Source organism: Salvia miltiorrhiza, chromosome 1, assembly GCF_028751815.1.
Source record: "Salvia miltiorrhiza cultivar Shanhuang (shh) chromosome 1, IMPLAD_Smil_shh, whole genome shotgun sequence".
Classification (NCBI taxonomy): Eukaryota; Viridiplantae; Streptophyta; class Magnoliopsida; order Lamiales; family Lamiaceae; genus Salvia; species Salvia miltiorrhiza.
The window spans coordinates 54,068,553-54,082,589 of record NC_080387.1 but is presented as its reverse complement, the minus strand read 5'-3'; the positions used below and the strand labels follow the sequence as shown (position 1 = coordinate 54,082,589).

Sequence of the window (14,037 nt, the reverse complement as noted above, 5' to 3'; positions counted from 1 at the left end):
AACGTGACTTTGCTAAGTCAGTTATAACTCTGAAATAATATCATTAACTGCTTAACAATATAAATTCAGGATCATAAGCTGAATTCATATTAGGATAAAAACCGTTTTCATTCACTGATGACCAAAAATAAACACTCATTACTAGATTTAAAATATATAAAAGAGCGGGTCACTACAAAGACTCTTTTTGTTTAGAAGAAATAAGTAATTCAAAAGTGTGGGACGATAAATTCGAATCTAAATCCTATGGTTTATATATGAACTATTCTATCATTAAATCAATATACGTATACTTAAACATTATAGTAAAAACAATATATTTTATAGGGTAAATATCATGAAAACCCCTGAACTATACCCATTTTATCAAAAAAATCCTGAAACTTTCAAATGTTCTCTAAACCCTCAAACTATCAGGTTTTTATCAAATATATCCTATATCTATTTTTCGGTTACCAAAAATGTGATGTGGCTCGCCACAATGTAATTTATATTCTATTTTTAAAATGACATGGAAAAACAACTTCATTTCGTACCATATTCTATCGTGTTTATCCATAATTCTAGGTTATTAGCGTGAATTTCAAACACGATATGAATGAATTTTGAATTTCAGAGTGGATTTTTTAAATGACATGGTACGTAACAACGTCGTTTTGTTATTGTATTTAAAAAAATAGAATATAAATTACATTGTGGCATCCGGCGAGCCACATCACGTTTTTGGTGACCGGAAAATAAAGCAGGATATATTTGATAAAAATCTGATAGTTTGAAGGTTTAAAAAATATTTTAAAAGTTTCAAGGTATTTTTGATAAAGTGGGTTATACTTAAGAGGTTTTCATGATATTTACTCTATTTTATAATAGACCCATACGTACGAGCTTTAAGATTAACATTAATTTCTAATTATAGATGAATAAATAACTAGCATCCTACGAATTTGTTTGTCCATTGTAATACATTAATTTTTTTTTTCTTTTTTCGTTTTATGAAGAGGTGCATTGTAATAAATTAATTGTACTTTGTTAACTAATCATAAATTCTACAAGTGGGACATATAAGAAGAATCCTATATATGTAACAAACTCAACTTACAAAGTGATCGATGAAATTCTAACTAAATACTACACTATTCGTTTCATTACAAATGTACGGAGATTAAGAAATATGTAGAAAGTTGATAAGGTGAGTTGATGAAAATTGTTTAAATATTAAATATAAAGAGAAAATATATGTATAAAAAACAAATGAGGGCATTTGTAACTTCTGAGACATCCCATTATAAAAAGTGAATTATTTGTAACTGAACGAATGGAGTGATATATTTTGATAACAAGCACCCCACTCGATTAATAGGCAGGCATATAAGGACATCAACATCATACATCAAATATCCCGCTAAAAAGTACGTAAAAGAAAATATACAAAATAAAGGTTATTATTAAAAAAATACGTAAAGATAATTATAACTCCCACAGCAATATATCAAAATACTTAAAAAATAATTATAACTCCCGCATCAATATATAAAATACATAAAAATAATTTATAACTCATTTATATAATCATGAAATGTACAGTTATTAAAAAATATTAAATATGCATGATGTGATTGTGGAGCACCGACCTCAATAAAATAATTTGAAGATATGTATAAAATGAAGAAAAATAATTATCAAAGTTGATTTATTAGATAATTTTTAAATAATTTGTTAAATAAATTATTTTATAATATTAAGTGTGAATGAGATTAAAATATAAGGATATATGTATTAAAATCGAAACACCAAATACTTAAAAAAAATCACAATTTTTATGGAGGGAGGAGGGTAATAAACAAAATGGAGGGCAATATTGTAAATCCAGAGAAAATGGGGGGGCTATTTATTTATGCGATTTGAAATCAAGTGTGATTGTTCTGCTGAAACAATTTCTTAGTGTCAGCTGTTTTTGCCTGGGGTGAAAACGTTGTAGGGACAATATTGTCATTTCACGTACTCACTGTTGTCGCCATTTCGCAAGCTTTGGAAAGGCGTCGCACGTGTGACCGTGTGAGGCTGCTGTCATTTTCCACGTTGAGCCTTTTTCTTTTCTTCATTACTTCACTATTTCCTTTTAATTAACATAGCTGTGATTAATTAGAAATTTAGAATTAGTCTTTTCATTTATTTATTTATTTATTTATTAAAGTAAAATGAGTGTTATCAGATAATATAACAGAGCACGAGTGCATTATTTATCGCATATTAACAAGCTTAATTAACAGGTAACTTTTTTTAAAAAAATGTTATTTTAGCTAAATTTTTTAAAGATGTCAATTTAGAGTGTATTTTTTTTGCAAGTTTTTGTATCTTGCAAGAAAGTACTATATTTGTGAACTATTTTAACAAAATTTGCTAACTTTTGTATCTTGTAAGAAAGTATATGTTAGGCCAAAGTGAAATATTGAGTAATTCATTAGTGACGGCAAGTTATTTGGTCTATTCAAACTTGATTAATTCGCAAGTTGGCTAGTCTTTAAAAAAAAAAATAATTAGTTTTTTAAAATCATGACTAAATAATTTGCGTAAATAATTGGATTTTCTCGACAAAGGTCTTTTTATAATATTAGAGTATACAAATTGTGTGATCTTATTCTTTTGATATTTTAACATTATATTTCCAAACATCACATCATTTTTCAAAATTAGTTCACACTTTGACAATCCTAACGTTTTTAAGTAGTTTATTTCTTGCAAAGAATAAAATAGCTTCGTAGATAATTCAAAATAACCATATATAATTATAATGATTCATAAATACTTAGATACATGGCGAAAATATACAAAAATATGTAAGCAAAAGCAATACTTTTTCCACAATATCAATAATTTTACATTCTTCAAATCCTCCTTCAATAGTAATATAAAAAATATGATAATTCTAATACCTAATGAAATTCAATAATTAAGTTAATAAAAGTTTACTCAAGTACTACTTTTCAAGAAATTGAACACTTTTTCATGATATGACTATCTCCCACCAAAAAATTAAATAATTTCTTAGTATAATTTATCTAGGACCCCACATAGTAGACATCAACATTCAAGTTCCCCAAACTTTTATGACCTCCTCACATTCATTTTTGAATAATTAGGCACTGAATATCTTAAAAGTGGAAGGAAGTCTCGAGTTATTTATTTTTTTCTTTTCTTGTTATCTTACTTTTTCTTATATACTCCCTCCGTCCATGAAAAAGAGTCCCATTTTGGGTTCGGCCACGGGTTTTTAAGAAAGTTGTTAAAGTAGATATAAGTGGAGAGAGAAGTAGTAAATTATAGGGTAGTGCTTCGTAGTATGACTTTTAAAGCTCTTAAACCTCAATACAAATTCAGATTTCATTTCCAACCATTTAAGAATCAAACATCAAACATTAATTTCAAAATTAAAGTGTAACTATTGAAATATAGTAAGTTCATCAATGACAAAACGATAAAAAAGATTTGCTGTCTCAGATAATTCAATACAAAGAGCTGAAAATACTAAGAAAATTTCAACCAAAATCAAGATAATCGGTCCAGCCCCAAAGCAAAACAGATTAAACAGTTTGCTGAATCACAAACTCACAATCACTTCACTTGTACCTACTTCTTGTCTTCCTTCTCAGCTTCGGCTGCCCTCTTGGCTCTAACACCAACGTGGCGTGCATTCGTTCGCCTCCAGACGCAGCTTGTCGTATGCCTTGAATGACTTCATGTCTTGTGTGATCTTCACAAGCTCAACATTTGGTGATGAGCAGGGGGACGACGGGGAGCTCCTCCTAGCTCTGTACTGCTGCCTGTAACTATATTAAACAAGGCATCCATTTCATTTCCAACAATTTAAAACTCCACACTGATTTCCAATTTCTGGGTAAAGAAATTCGGCAGATTCCAAACAAAATTTAAAGCAGTAGTTTGAGCAAACAAATTCAACAACAATTTCGATTCCATCAAGAAATGAATTTTAACGACAAATTCAAACAAAATCAACAAATCAATTCCACCAACAAATTTAGGAAATTACAATAACAAATTCAACAAATCAAATTCCACCAACATATTTAGGAAATTCCAACAAGAAAATTCAGAAATTTGGGAGAAAAATTCGAACAAATTTAAAAATCGAATCCAGTAACAAATTCAAAACAAATTCAAAAATAAATTCAGTAACAAATTCGAACAAATTCAAATCGAATCCAGTAAAAAATTCAACAAATTTAAGAAATTCCCCTAACCAAATCGAGACACGCTAGCTTCGCCTTGAGGCTACTCACGCAGGCGAGCATAGGTGGAGCCGGAGTCGCGTACAACGGCGGAGAGGTAGGGCAAAGAGCGAGTTCCCGTGGTGCTTTGAGAGAATCGCGACCGGTCGGAGCACTGGCAGTGGACGGGGATTCGAGCTCAGAGGAAGACGATGAATTTTGGGAGACAGCGTCTTAGGGTTTCGAGCTCAGGGAGAGCGAGGCGGCGAAATCAGTGAGGCGGCGACGACGACCTAGCTGCTCCCGGAGAGGTTACGGGGAAGAAGGGGTGTAGGTCAGATCTTAGTCTCGCCGAGGAGGAACCACGATGGCAGATTGGTGAGAGAGAAGAGGTGGTGAGTGTCGTGTGCGTAAAGGAGAGAAGGAGAGAAGGAGAGCATGAGAGGATTTTTATTGTTAATTGAGATTTTTAATCAAGTTAAGTGGAGAGAGTTTTAATTATTGAGGGTGGGTCCTCAATGGCAAATGAAGTAAATACATAAAACTATAAAGGGGTGTAATTGTATAAAAAGTGAAACAGGACTCTTTTTTGTGGACAAAAAAAAGAGGGGAAACAGACTCTTTTTCGTGGACGGAGGGAGTACAAAGCTTTTGTTTTTTCCCTATTCTTTTTTCTGTTTTGTATAGGGAAAGATACAATGATGATGTGGAGTCCACGTTTCCTAAAATAGTGAGCAATTCAGTTTCATGTATAAGCTTGCATTAACAGCCATTGATATTTTTTCTTCGAAAAGATTAACAGCATTGATATATATAACAATATATTATTGAAATGAGTACGGATTTATCTTTTAATCTTTATGAGGTAAATATTACATTTAAGAGTAATATTACTCTTTGTATTCAACGTGAGCATCTACTGATGTGAATGTCATATCATTTTCTATTTCAACGTTATCAAACATTTTTTCATATGTATTCTAAAAAAAATCATATACTATATGTTATTGATGCAATATAAGTAGACATTCCTTATATTTAAGCGTGTTTCATTAAATAAAGATAAGGATTCAAGTTTTAGTTGACCATTATAATTGCCACTTCCAACTGAAAATTAAACATGAAACCAATCCAGTCAATTAATTTTACTTTTTTACATCTCATAAATATTGTATATTGAAATTGATCCTAGCTAAGATTAGGGAAAGTGTTTGGAGGGTGGTGGGTAATGAGGCGAAAGGTTGGTAAGGATTATTACGGTTGGGGAGACAATAATACATATAGAGAAAAAAGATTAATAGAGAATGGAGAATGAATTTTTGATCGATTCAAATACGCCAATAATTTTACTGAATACGTCAATATCTTATTGAACAAGTATTTTCGCTTAGTTCAAAGCTTGGAGGGGACATGTTTTATACGTATGTGTCTGTTAATCCGTATATGTCTGTTCATGCAATCTCTTGATTTATTCAGAAAAGTTATTGACTTTTTTGAAAACGATCAACAAAGAATTCTTCATTGAACCTAATCTTATATATATATACACCATTGAACCTAACACACACACACACACACACACACACACATATATATATATATGATTATGTATAGTGAGATGGCTCTTTTTCTATGAAATGTGAGACTAATGAATAAGCCAGTATATGGTGATGAATGAGACAATATATAATGTTGAATAACGATATTAAAAAATAGTAAAATTTTCGCTTCCTTCAGGATTCGAACTCATGTAAAATTTTTTTTCCCTACAAATAAATATCAATTATAGGATACATTAAATCAACACCTACAATCAATCTAAAATCTCACACTATCAGAAATCTAATTGAAAACTTATTTTATATTTTAAGAGAAGTTTTTATTTTAGTATATTTGTTTAATGATTGTATTTAATAAGTCGATGATGATTATAGAATCATAAATCATAGTGGGTGAGCCCATGTGATTAAACTAGTGTTAGTATTGTGTATATGATTGTGGGACAAATTTCCTATTGGCATTCTCTTTAGAGCCTAAAGCCCAAAGTACAAAAGCACTATAGCCCAAAGTACAAAAAACTAGTTAAGAATGAAAATCAATGACCCACAAAATTATATTGAGAAGAGAGAGAGAGGGGTATTACTTTACTTGTATTATTAGTATTATTTTTTCCAACAACGATTAAGAGAAATCGCAATCGTTATCGTGCTCTCTTTGGTTGTAGGGCTTTTTAATGGTCCACTTAATAGTATTAAGTGATAACAACACATTTTACCGCATCTCTAATTTTTCAACAGTAAAACGACGTCGTTTCATCAACACACATCACCGAGATTTCGCCTGTGTTCCCGAATTGGGAAATTAGGGTTAAAATTCCCAATTCCGAAGGATCAAAAGCTAGAATTAGTTGGAGCATGGAAACAAAGAGTGGGCTCCAAATGCAGCTGTCTCTGCACCAGCATCTTGTCATTTCTTCAACAAAATCATTGTTCCATGCCTAACCCCTTCAATCTTACCATTCATGGACCTCACCCCCACATTTTCGGAAAAAATAAATATATAAATTTTGATTTTTATTTATTATTTTCAAGTGTTACAATAATTGCCTGCTACGAAAAAATCGAGTACAGTAGATATCTGCATTTATATGTCTGTGACATGAAATTAAATCCAAGCCCCATTTACCAATTACGCAATGGCATGATGTACTATATATACATCTGGTATTGATTAGACTGGATGCCTCTCTTATTAAATTGTGCATGCATTCATCTTATCGTAATCAATGCATCCAATTATACTTCAAAATATGCACGATTAATAACAGTATGAAATATTGGTAATAGGTACCTAAATAAATGCAGCTTCGTATATAAAAGGTCGTTTACCAAACTTAAGGTTATGAGTTATGTTTATGACTAGTTTGATAAAGATTGTTAATCTCATAACCTTTTATATAAAAAAAAAAAGTTTATCGATGATTATTATTATTATTATTATTATTATTATTATTATTATTATTATTATTATTATTATTATTATTATTATTATTATTATTATTATTATTATTATTATTATTATCTCCATTTTGGGCTGAAGTTCATCTTCTCTAACATGGCTTTAATTTTCTTTTCACCCAGAGATATATAGAATTTTGATAACTTCATTAGAGGAAACGAGTTGGAGGAGATTCGGTTGCAAGGCAGGAATTTTACGTGGTATCAGCCTCAGGGGCAATATATGTAAGACCAAATTGGACAGGTTTCTGGTGAACGAGAAGTGGCTGTCAATCTGGCCACACATAAAGGCGAGAGGATTACTTAGAACGGTATCAGATCACTGTCCGATCCTGATGGAAACAAAAGCGGTGGATTGGGGTCCGAAACCCTTCCGATTCATCAACGCTTGGACAAGCCACCCCGATTTTGAGAAGGTGGTAAAAGAATCTTGGCATAGGAGTGGAATTTCAGGTTGGAGCTGTTTTGTGTTCAAGGAGAAACTGAAAAGATTAAAGGAAGATCTCAAATGCTGGAACAAATCAAATTTTGGATCGATCGAGGAGAATATCAAAAATCTGAAATCATAAATCCATAAATGGGAGGTTATCGATGATACTTTGGGTTTGGATGAAGAAGAAGTCGCGAAAAGGAATGAGACCGCGGCCAATTTGATACTTCAAATGAAGAACAAAGATTGCCTTCTATCCCAAAAAGCAAGAACCCGCTGGCTGAAGGATGGCGATTTAAATAGTGGTTTCTTCCACAAGGTGATCAAAGGAAAAAGGCTAAAGAACAAATTTTTCGGCTTGCTAGTGAACGAGAGATGGGTCGACGAGCCTGTTGAAGTGAAAAGAGAAGTCAGAGCTCACTTTGTTTCTCAATTTACTGGCAGAAGTTGTGAAAGGCCAAACCTCCTGGAAGATTTCATTCAGAAAAAAATTCCACAGGAAATGAGAGAATGGCTCGACTCTCAGTTCACCGAGGAAGAGATCAAGGCAGCGGTATGGAATTGTGATGGTGGTAAAAGCCCTGGGCCTGATGGCTTTAATTTTCTTAGATATCATGTTAGAGAAGACGAACTTCAGCCCAAAATGGAAACAATGAATTTCGGGTTGCCTCAGCTCGGCTACCGCCAACGTCTTGGTTAATGGCAATCCATCAGGAGGGTTTTTTCTTCAGAGAGGTCTTAGACAAGGCGACCCCATGTCGCATTTCCTTTTTCTGATCGTGGCGGAAGGCCTGAATCTGCTAATCGAAAGAGCAATACATAAGAATCTTCTGGAACCGGCTACAATTGAAAAAATAGGTATTCAAATCTTCCACTTGCAATATGCAGACGACACGATGTTCGTGGCCTCGGAGAAGAAAGAAAATGCTTGGGCTTTTAAAAGCATACTCAAACTCTTGGAGCTGCTTTCGGGCCTAAAGGTCAACTTCGACAAAAGCATCATCTTTGGGATGGGGATCGCAAGATCCATCGTGAAAGATATGGCGGAGCAACTTAACTGTCGGGTTGGCGACCTGCCAACCAACTACCTTGGGATTAAGATTGGCACGCGTTTATCCCGGGTGGCGGACTGGAAGTATCTTGTCGAGAAAATAAAGAGAAAAATCAACAAGTGGAAAAATCGAAAGATTTCTTTTGCTGGGAGGGTAACGCTGCTCCGATCTGTTCTGATCTCGATTCCGATCTATCAATTGTCCTACTCTATCCTACCCAAGAGTGCTTTGTCCGAAATTCGAGCGGTGATGTGCAACTTTCTCTGGGGGGGAGGGGGGATGGAGGAGAAAAAAAATCCATTTGGTCAAGTGGGAGAAGCTATGTGCCGATCAGAGAGAAAGGGGGCTTGGTTTCAAAGATTTGGAAAAGTTCAACAAGGCCTTAATGGCGAAGTGGATCTGGCGCTACCTTACTGAGAAAGAGTCCTTCTGGGCTCAAGTGGTTAGGGCAGTTAAGGGTGATATTGATTGGGATGAAGGAGGATTTAGTATAGAAGGGGGAAGGGAATTGGGCCCGTGCTGGTGGAAAAAGGTACTAGGATTGAGTTGGGGGAAGAGTGGGAGATGGTTCAAGGAAAACATCGAAGTACAGATCGGCAAGGGGGAGTCTTTATCCTTTTGGCACCATTGTTGGGGCTAGGGAGACGAGGTTGAGAGATCGGTTCCCAAGACTCTTTCGCCTTAGTAACAATCCGGGAGGTTCAATTAGAAGCATGGGAGGTTGAGAAGAGGGAGTTTGGGGTTGGTCTTTCGAATGGAGTCGCGAGCTATTGGATAGAGAGAAAGACCAGGTGCTTCATCTCATGTCTTTCATCAACAATTATAAAGTGGTCGCAGGTAAATCAGATGGATGGAGGTGGAAAAACAACGCCGGATGGGAATTTTCACAGTCAAAGTGGCGTACAAAGCTCTTAGCAACGGAGCAAGCGATCATCAAAGCAAAAACTTGAATTCTCCATCTTTTGGAACGCTCCGGCATCGCATAAGGCAAAAAACAACTGCTTGGAGGATCATGGATGGAAGATTGGCTACGTGTGATAATCTTCTGAAGAGGCAGGTTTCAGTCCCGATCACGGAGACAGTTTGCGCCCTCTGTAAGCTGCAGCTCGAAGACACAAATCATCTCTTCTTTTCCTGCCAAAAGACCACTGAAATCTGGTACGAAGTACTCCTTTGGCTCGGCAAGCAGTTGGCACTACCATCCAATGCGAAAGACCACCTTTTCAACCTTCACAAATCTTGGGTGCAAGAAAGACGTAAAATTTCTTTCCGGAGTTCGGATTTATGTTGCATGGGTGCATCTGGAATGGAAGGAATGATAGCAGATTTGACCAAGGAAGTTGGGTAAAAGAAAAATTGGTTGCAGAGATTAAATCAAGGATTTGGCGTTGGTTGCAGGCTTACAACCAGAAGTCATCCTCTTAAGATTTTAGATCATGGTTCTCAGCCGTCAATTTTGAGGATTGAAGCCGTTCCTACATCGAATTTTCTTTCCTTCTTCCTTTTTGTTGTTCTCTGTTTTCCTCTCTGTATTCTTGATTTGTTTTTTGGTACCTCTGGTGCCTTCAGAAAAAAATTATTATTATTATTTGACCTACATATTGACATCTCCCTCTATATATCCCTCTCGTATTTGCCTATTTGGTTTGATTGACAAAGGTAAAATAATCCGAAGTAATCATATAGTATTTGGTTAAAATTATTTGACTCTTGATGGATAATTCAAATATGTTAAAAATGTGCTTCAATATTCACTTAGATGATAATTTATCAGTTCAAATTTGAGTTAATTAATAATCATCCTTCAATTCATAAAACAAAATTTCAAAAATACTTTTCACCAAATTCATGTGACTATAAATTATAGGAAAATGTCCCTTCCATCAAATGAGCAACCTTGAAATTATACTGTACTTTAGTCACAATTTTTCAATTTATTTACACCACAATCAAGACACAATTAAATAATCCGAATTATCCTCTCATACACTATTTTAGTCTGGCGTAAGCTGGATATAAAATAAAATGCATCTTTCATATAACTGCATTTAATTACATAACTCAAGATTAGGCATGGAAAATTTTAAGAAATTTTTCGATTTTCTTTTTATCATTCAACGACTTTGTAGATATGCAAATTCTGGGCATAGGCAAAGAGTTGAAGCTGAAGATGCAGAAACAATCTCATCTCACAGAAAGACTGGAAATCAATTTAAATAAAATTCAAGTGAATCTAAATCAAGAATGACAAACTCTATTGTATATATATGTTTTATAACAAGATAGATTGTATAATTCTATACCTCTACAGACTAGTGCCAAAATTCAGCTCACAGAAGCTTCTCTGCCATGGCTACACCTCCTCCTCCGGCTCGTTGGACTTCACCAGCACGACCTCTTCCTCGTCTAGTTTGCTGCTAGACGAGGGAGAGGAGACGCGCTCCTTCCCACCCGGTTGAGAAGAGGCATGACCGTACCAGACCATCCCGACCACTGCCACCACCATCCCAACAACCACATGTAGGTTGAGCCCCTCTTTCCCGAAGAAGAGAAACCCTAACGTTAGCACGAGGATGGTTTTCATGTGCCCGAGCACTTGAAACGAGACCGCTGTGAATCTTCCTATGCAGATGAACTGGCTTAGATTGGTTCCTATAGCAATGGCACAAGATATCCCAACAAACATCTGTAAAAGAGAGAGGGTCATTGTGTGTAACGCGATAAAGACTTTGGATTATCGCGTATTTTCTTGTTAATATGCTCACCACCGATGACATGGTGTAGTGATACGCATCCACCCTCTTGCTCGTCAGCCAGTAATCCATCAACGGCCCGACCAGCAGCAACGATGCGGCTTGAGGTGGTGCCGTGTGGCCTAATAAGTTGAACGAGCCGATGGAGTGCTTCCGTTGAAGATAATGAACAAACTGCAATGCTCAACAGAAACATCAGAAATTAATCACACATCTTATATTCTTATCCAATTAGATGGATTTGATTTCAAAGTTTTTTTTTCATAACTAAGTTGAATGGAAACAAACTTGGACTTACATACTGCTGCAGAGAAGTGCTCCAAACGGCTATCAGAGCAGCAACGAACCCCTTAGCATTGACACTCACGTCGTTGACTGTGCAGATCGCCACGCCTAACAGAACGACTAAGATGCTCAGCTTGGTGTCCCTCGAGTATCTCACTCTGTCCAGCACCACTTCGAGGAGGCACGACACTGGGATCATGCTCAACTTCGCGATCTGATAGAGCAAATAATGGAAGCCAAAATACGAGATCAGGAATACATATCAATATACTATCGAAATGGCAAGAAAAAAAATCTACTAGACTGATAGAATCCCACTGAGTTCCACATCAAGCTCACATTCATCCCAACGATAGAAAAATTCGCAAACAAAACAAACTTCACAAGATCCGACACTGGCAGAGTCGAGCTCTGGATGTATCCATGCCGTTTGAGGATGAGAGTCATCATGGTCGTGGCAGCAAAATGCAGGCCAGTCAAAGTTGTAGCTGCGAAAGCATAAAACATAACAAGCAGAGTTTTTCAGCAAATGTTACACGATTTGCTAAAGAATGTCACACTAAAATAGTCGAGTTGGTTAAACTAGACCATTAGAGACTTCTTATATTAGACAAGTATGCTAATAATGAGGAACAAACAAGATATTGAGGAAACGTACACACGCAAAAATCATAATTATAGATACGGGCCTTTAAGCTTTCGAGGATATGTTGTGGGGGATAGACATAGTCGACATACCAAAAGTGAAACCGTAGGAAGCCATCAAAGTTTTGTTGACAATGATGATTCCAACCGAGGTGACAATGTTGAACAACCATGCTGCCAAATCAAGAGTCACCTTGTTTTCCTCCTTGCCTTTCGGAGACATTCTCTTCTGCTTCAAGAAAACAAAACTTCCATAAAATCAGATTGAAGGAAAGGGATTTATGATAGTTTTCTAGGGTTTATCTAACTCGAGCTCGTTCCAATCTAGGCCAACTAAACAAGGAAAGTGAAATGAACCAAGCCATTTTAGTGTTGTTGAGGCAAAATTCTATCAGAAAACAAAGGACACACTGAAACACATGCATTGGTTATAAAATGAAGTTACTCAATCAAATTGGTATTTCTCCAACAAGCCATGAAATCTCCATAATTCAGTCTTCAAAGCTCAACTTCTCTGAGATTTAATTTTGTCACTGATACTGCCAATTCCCCACAACCATGAAAGAGTCAATGTAGCATTCAAATCATCACCTTTTTTGTGTGGAATTCAAGCATTCAAACATCAATACATCAACCCAAATTCATCATTTTTCGACTAAAAATAGATTACACTGTAAATTTAAAGGGGGGAAAATTGGAATAAATACTTGCCCACGATAATGTTCTTGAAATCTAGGCAGATAAGGTATTACAGAAGTTATAAAGCATTTGCTCCTTTCCCCTGCACCTGTCCAAGCAACACAATTTCTAAAAAATTAACCTCGATTTCGATTCAATCAACAATAAAACAGTGGAAAAATCAGTTCTTGGGAAAACACACACACACACGCACAATCACTAAATTGTAACCCTCCTCATGAAATATGCTAAATCCATATTTCAAGTCAAAAAGTCAAAATTTGATCTTCATCTCAAAACTCGGAAACCAGAAACAAGGATGCAACAATAATTTGGGAACTTACTTCAGTTGTGCATATGATTGGGAGTTCTTGCAGATTGGTACGATTATGTGGGGGTGCAATAAATCCAAATAAGAGTTGAATTTGGGTTGATGAATGAGCTGTATTTATATGAAATCAGTGGAGATATTATGGAAAAAACGTGGACTCTGTGATGCAGAATTCCAGCCGTCTTGTCAACTAGTCGTCTCTCTCTCTCTCTTTCTCTCTCTACTATTATTCTAACATGGGTCGTGAGTGCCGGCCTTGTCTAGGAGTCGGGGATTTGATTAGGGGAAGAATTTCTCAAGAATCACTCTGCAAAAAAGATGGAATGTTTTTGTTTTTGGTGTGATGATCACAGCGAACAGATGAGCTAACTGCAAACTACATTACTCATAATTGTAGACTTGTAGTGATTTTGATTTTTGCATAAAATATTGGTGTAACTTTTTCGGTTTAATCTGTTTTGTATCTCTAGTTTTTTAATGTTTTTTTTTATAAAATATTCTTTTAACTTCTGTGTCCTAATTTTTTGCATTTTTCAAAAAATATAATGCAATTTATAATTGGACAACATGAGATATTCCAAATTCTTTGCAGCTAGAAAAAGTGTTATTGTGGTTTTTTG

General features: G+C 35.3%; 2 protein-coding genes across 2 annotated transcripts; one reads left to right on the top strand and one right to left on the bottom strand.

Moving 5' to 3' along the window:
• The first annotated feature begins 9,599 nt into the window (after positions 1-9,599).
• On the top strand, positions 9,600-10,073 carry LOC131010054 (uncharacterized). Its single transcript, XM_057937450.1, has one exon. The coding sequence runs from the start codon at positions 9,600-9,602 to the stop codon at positions 10,071-10,073; it is 474 nt and encodes a 157-aa protein (XP_057793433.1).
• Positions 10,074-10,896: 823 nt separating this feature from the next.
• LOC130994609 (UDP-rhamnose/UDP-galactose transporter 5-like) lies at positions 10,897-13,215 on the bottom strand. The gene is made up of 6 exons (XM_057919668.1): positions 13,120-13,215; positions 12,502-12,637; positions 12,075-12,251; positions 11,777-11,985; positions 11,491-11,652; positions 10,897-11,411 (listed from the first exon to the last, which is right to left on the bottom strand). The coding sequence occupies exons 2-6, from the start codon at positions 12,629-12,631 to the stop codon at positions 11,079-11,081; spliced, it is 1,011 nt and encodes a 336-aa protein (XP_057775651.1). The 5' UTR covers positions 12,632-12,637; positions 13,120-13,215; the 3' UTR covers positions 10,897-11,078.
• Between the last annotated feature and the right edge of the window lie 822 nt (positions 13,216-14,037).

Bases quoted from the DNA above. Each gene is read 5' to 3' on its own strand.
- LOC131010054 (XM_057937450.1), top strand. From the start codon at position 9,600: ATGGGAATTTTCACAGTCAAAGTGGCGTACAAAGCTCTTAGCAACGGA.
- LOC130994609 (XM_057919668.1), bottom strand. From the start codon at position 12,631: ATGTCTCCGAAAGGCAAGGAGGAAAACAAGGTGACTCTTGATTTGGCA. The intron at 11,986-12,074 runs TCTATCAGTCTA...TCCATTATTTGC, and splicing joins GATGTGGAACTCAGTGGGAT to TCTATCAGATCGCGAAGTTG. The intron at 11,412-11,490 runs GTGAGCATATTA...TCTCTTTTACAG, and splicing joins ACTACACCATGTCATCGGTG to ATGTTTGTTGGGATATCTTG.